The sequence below is a fragment of the Coregonus lavaretus genome, assembly GCF_964263955.1.
Source record: "Coregonus lavaretus genome assembly, contig: HAP1_SCAFFOLD_8350, whole genome shotgun sequence".
Classification (NCBI taxonomy): domain Eukaryota; kingdom Metazoa; phylum Chordata; class Actinopteri; order Salmoniformes; family Salmonidae; genus Coregonus; species Coregonus lavaretus.
Window position 1 is genome coordinate 1 of NW_028158788.1, and position 5,250 is coordinate 5,250.

General features: G+C 41.0%; 1 protein-coding gene across 1 annotated transcript; it reads left to right on the forward strand.

Moving 5' to 3' along the window:
• The first annotated feature begins 3,041 nt into the window (after window positions 1-3,041).
• LOC311123585 (E3 SUMO-protein ligase ZBED1-like) lies at window positions 3,042-4,891 on the forward strand. Its single transcript, XM_084197823.1, has 4 exons — window positions 3,042-3,569; window positions 3,892-3,995; window positions 4,150-4,228; window positions 4,321-4,891. Exons 1-4 carry the CDS (start codon window positions 3,170-3,172, stop codon window positions 4,668-4,670), a joined length of 933 nt encoding a protein of 310 aa, XP_084053949.1. The 5' UTR covers window positions 3,042-3,169; the 3' UTR covers window positions 4,671-4,891.
• Window positions 4,892-5,250: the final 359 nt, after the last annotated feature.

Genomic DNA, 5,250 nt, shown 5'->3' on the forward strand with positions numbered 1-5,250 from the left:
CCCCTACAGAAGGACTACTGTGCCCTCTAGTGGTCGCTGACGAACACTGCATACAAGTTGCTCTAGATTCACTTCTAGCCTTCGATTTGTTTGAGTGATTTCACTTGATAGAGTGAATTCTTGAATGACACATTATCTTATATGAACTTTACCACGCGATACAATACCCGTTGTGGTTTAGGGTTGGGGTTAGATTAAGGACTGGAAACTAGACATCCAGACATTAGTTTGTCTGTGGGTGCCACAGTTCCTGGGACATGAGAGAGCCAAGGGCCATTCCAGCTGAGTAACGAGGAAATAGGGACCACTTCCGAGCAGTCACTCAGATTATATATTTATTATTGTTTTAATATTGTTTTATTTCCATCTGCTGGACTGAGTGAGTATTACAGGAGACTGGAGAGAAAACAAGAGAGCAGACTGGCTGACATTTGATTAAACATGACTGGGTATGACTTGCATTAAATGTCTGATCTCTCATTGTTGAATAGGTCCTCTGTATGCTGGGGCTCACATAGTGATTCACTTGACTTGGACATGACACCTCATCCAGGGCTGGGGAAAGGAGTGGTGTTTGAGGGCTGTATAGAGAGAGAAGAGGATGGGGAGAGGAGAAGATTTAGAGGACTGGATAGAGAGAGAGGAGAGGAAGGAGGGAGGGAGAGGAGAGGGTTTAGAGGGCTGTATAGAGGAATTAAGGGAGAGGAGACTTTAAGTGGGCCTTTGAGTCTCCAATGCTCTTTACAAGTAGCCTAATGACTCTAAGCTAAGGAAATATTTCTACCAGAGCAACCAACCAATAGAAATCCCAAGAGCACTTCAAGTCCACAGTGTCCATGTGTATTGGATTCTTCTGCATTCCATTAAGTGATAAATTCTCCAGTCCCAAATTTGTTCCACTGTTGGATGAATCTCAGGTGTTATCCAGACTTTGGGCCTGTCCGGCCACACGCTAACTGAAAGAGAGTGTAAGAGGGCAACAATAGGTTTGGATATTGAAATTACATTATTGAATTTGGGGTGCCCATCTCCACACTGCATTGGCTAACAATATAGAGGGCCCCAGAGTGTACTTTTTTATTTTCTATTTAACCTTTATTTAACTAGGCAAGTCAGTTAAGAACAAATTCTTATTTATAATGACGGCCTACACCGGCCAAACCCGGACGACGCTGGGCCAATTGTGCACCGCCCTATGGGACTCCCAATCACAGCCGGTTGTGATACAGCCTGGAATCGAACCAGGGGGTCTGTAGTGACGCCTCAAACACTGAGATGCAGTGCCTTAGACCGCTGTGCCACTCAGGAGACCTTTTAACGATGCAGTGGGGCAAAACGAGGCCCCAAAACAATTAATGTCGAGATTAATGCTCCAGGTAGGGCACATTTGAGTCTAATTTCGGTATTTTCTCTCAGTTATACCCCCAACCCCCCCCCCCCCCCCACCAAATTATTTTCCCAAAACTTTCCCTGGCTGCCACTGCTCTTGCTCAACAAAAAATGTCCTCTGTGTCATCACAACGTTTGGAGATATTTCAACAAAACGATTTTGTGGTAAGTTGATCTAAAAAAAAAATATTTTGAAAATGATATATTCCAATGAAGTTAGATCTATAATTGTTTTTTAAATATACAAGTAGGAAACCCTTAAGATAAATAATCCACTTATTTAGAGACAAAAATGTAGATACTTTTTTAGTAAAGTAGTAATATGTTGGATGAGTGTGTTGGGAGCAAATTGTGCTCCAATTTTACTGGGGATGACTTTATTTGTGACCTATGTACAAAATAGAATTATGCAATAGCAGAGCATAAGAGAGTTGCCATATCAATGGTACACTGAATTCATGAGTTAAGTTGTTATTTAATGGTATATTCTAATGTTATTAGTAGGGGTGTAACGATCCATCTACTACATCGATGTATCGATTTATATTCCTATGATCCAACTACATCGATCTGTGCTCGGCGAGTTGGCCTTTTGGACAACATATATCGATCTAACATCGTTTTAAAATGTAATAAATCTATTGTATCGATACTAGGAAATAACCCATTGGATTTAAGCACGTCAGACTTTATATGGATGTTTTTTCTTAGCACTTTTAATGATAAAGGCTTTAAACATTACTCGATTCAGTCTGCCTATCCGTGACGTCATCGCGCCAACAGCAGCGCAAAGGCAACCAAACATAGCATGGCGGACTACAGAGGAGAAGCCGACGAGCGAGAAATTATCAAGCCACCATTGCGGTCCAGTGTGTGGAAACACTTTGGCTTTTGCAAAGACGGAGATGTTCTAAATAAGTCGCTCGCTGTTTGTAGGATATGTAAAGGTCAAGTAAAGTACAACAGCAACACGACAAATCTCTCCAACCACCTACTAAGGCGCCATGGGATTTCACACAACACCGACCGTCCAGGCACCTCTTGCAGCGTTCCCGCTGCTACAGCAGCGAAAGGTAAAGTCAACTCTGCAGAAGCCTCAGGTCTCGCCTGCATGTTTAGTCAGAGACTAGGCCAAAACTCAGCTCGGGCGAAAAACATCACGGCAACAATTGCCAAGTTTATCTGCAAAGACATGCGACCCTACAGTGTGGTTGAAAATCCGGGATTCCGTGAAATGATTCAAACATTGGAGCCAAGGTACACAATACCAAGCCGACCACACTTCTCAGAAAAGGTTATTCCTGCATTGTACGAAAGTACTAAGAATGATGTGAAGCTGTCGCTTTCTCAAGCTGAACGAGTAGCGATAACGACAGATGGCTGGACGTCATGCTCAAATCAAGGGTATGTGACAATTACCTCTCATCACATTGATCCGGAGTGGAAAATGAAGACCTTTGTTCTGCTAACCAGAGTTTTAAATGAAGCCCATACTGGTAAAAATATTGGCGCGTTACTGCGTGAAGCCTGCATGGAGTGGAAAATCTACGACAAGAATCCTGCCATCGTCACAGATAACGCCAGGAATATGATTGTGGCCGGTGCAGAAGCCCAGTTCAGTCCACACATTACCTGCTTCGCATATACACTCAACCTTGCCTCGCAGAAGGGTTTGGGGGTGGACCGTGCTTCCAGGTTGTTGGGGAAAGTGCGAAAAATTGTTGGATATTTTCACCGCAGCCCGATTGCATGTCACGCCCTACAGGAAAAACAAACTCTGATGGATTTACCAAAACATAAACTGATCCAAGACATAATCACCAGATGGAACAGTTCATTCGAAATGCTTGAACGTTTTTTGGAACAACAGCCAGCTATAATGGAAACTCTGATGTCCAAGGATCTACGAAAGGGGGTCACAGATGTAGGCACGCTGAGTGAGAGTGATATTGCCAACATGGATGACATTGTTCAGTTGATGGGTCCTGTCAAAATGGCAACCACTGTGATGTGTGAAGAAGACCAGCCAACTCTCTCTGTAATTGCTCCTCTTCAAGCAAAACTGCTGAAACACCTACAGCCATGCGAAGACGACTCAACCCTGGTTGCAGAGATTAAGAGGGTGATGGCCAGTGACCTCTCCACACGCTACAGAGGCACCCAAGATGCTCTCAACATAGGTAATTAATTTGGAGTCTTAATTAAAATCAACTTGGTTAATATTTTAGGTTATTAGACTGTATTAATTTGTAAAATGCCACACCTTTGCGTTTTCAAGTTTGAATTTGAGTTGTTTTTTCATATGGAAAAGTAAACAAGATATCTGCAATACAATTCTTAGTTCATGGTGGCTTTACATCATCACTGTGCCACATTTCTTTTAAACATACTAAAGTTTAATCTTCTGATTATTTTGTGTATGAGGAGGTGGTCATCACTTGCAATTTCAGGTCAACTTAATTTAATAATGCAATGAATGCAATATTCTTGTTCTTTAAACAGCATCAGCGTTGGACCCGCGATTTAAAGAACTGCCCTACCTGGAAAAAGAGGACAGAGAACAGGTCTACACAAAACTGGTTTTTGAGGCAGAAGTGTCCCACCAGGTAACTCTTCTCTCCTCTTTCCTCTGCTCTTTTCTCTTCTCCCCTTTCATTTGTCCTCTCTCAAATCTCATCTGTTCTTTATCTTCCTCTAAATTTATGTGTGCAGTATTACAGAGCAGAAATTTGAACAGTTCACACATTCTTACATCAATAGATGCAAGCAATGGGAAATCAGGAGGAAGACGAGGGAAGCTCAAGCACAAAGCTGTCAGGATTCAATGAAGAGACCACAGGTGTGTTTCATGTGATACCAATAAAAGATTGTTGTTGTTTTGTATTAATGAGAAACATGACTATATTTTGAAATATATTTCTTATATTGTAGCTCCAAATGAGTCACCTCCTTGTAAGAAGAAAGCCTTAGATGCGCTGTTTGGCGATTCCTTCACCCAAAGAGAAAGAAAATCCACAAGCGAGACAGCCAGAGCAGAGGTGTTAAAGTACCGAGCAAAAGATGCGTTGCCTTTGACTGAAAATGCCATGAAGTGGTGGAGATCTCAGGAGAAAGAGCTACCTGTACTTTCCACCCTTGCTAAACGGTACCTGTGCATTCCAGGCACCAGTGTGCCAGCAGAACGAGTTTTTAGTACTGCTGGCGACATAGTGAACGCACAGAGAAGTGTTCTGCAGCCAGATCATGTTGATCAGTTGATATTTTTGAAAAAAAATCTGTAGTCATTGAAGAGTAGCCTAGTAGGTTACACTTGATCTTTTGTTGAATATTGTTTGTTTATTAAAATGAGAGTAGTAGCAGGTTCATCCACTGCTCATTCAACCTGAAGAAATGTTGGTTGCACTTTATTTTTGATATTAATACTGTATTTGTATTGTAATGTTGAAAAACAAAAGCAGAAGTAGCAGGTAAACCTACTGTTAATTCAACCTGAAGAGATGTTGGTTGCACTTTATTTTTGATATTAATACTGTATTTGTATTGTAAAGTTGAAAAACAAAAGCAGAAGTAGCAGGTAAACCTACTCTTTATTCAACCTGAAGAGATGTTGGTTGCACTTTATTTTTTATATTAATACTGTATTTGTATTGTAAAGTTGAAAAACAAAAGCAGAAGTAGCAGGTAAACCTACTCTTTATTCAACCTGAAGAGATGTTGGTTGCACTTTATTTTTGATATTAATATTGTAATATTTTTATGTTGAAAAGCAGAAGTAGCAGGTAAACCTACTGTTGAAATGTTGGTTGCACTTACTGTACTTTTATTGAAAATGTATTGAATATTGAAAATGAGATCAGACAA

Excerpts from the sequence above, each read along its gene's own strand:
- LOC311123585 (XM_084197823.1), top strand. The coding sequence starts at position 3,170 with ATGGATTTACCAAAACATAAACTGATCCAAGACATAATCACCAGATGG. Across the intron at positions 3,570-3,891 it reads CCAAGATGCTCTCAACATAG|CATCAGCGTTGGACCCGCGA; the intron begins GTAATTAATTTG and ends TTCTTTAAACAG. Across the intron at positions 4,229-4,320 it reads ATTCAATGAAGAGACCACAG|CTCCAAATGAGTCACCTCCT; the intron begins GTGTGTTTCATG and ends CTTATATTGTAG.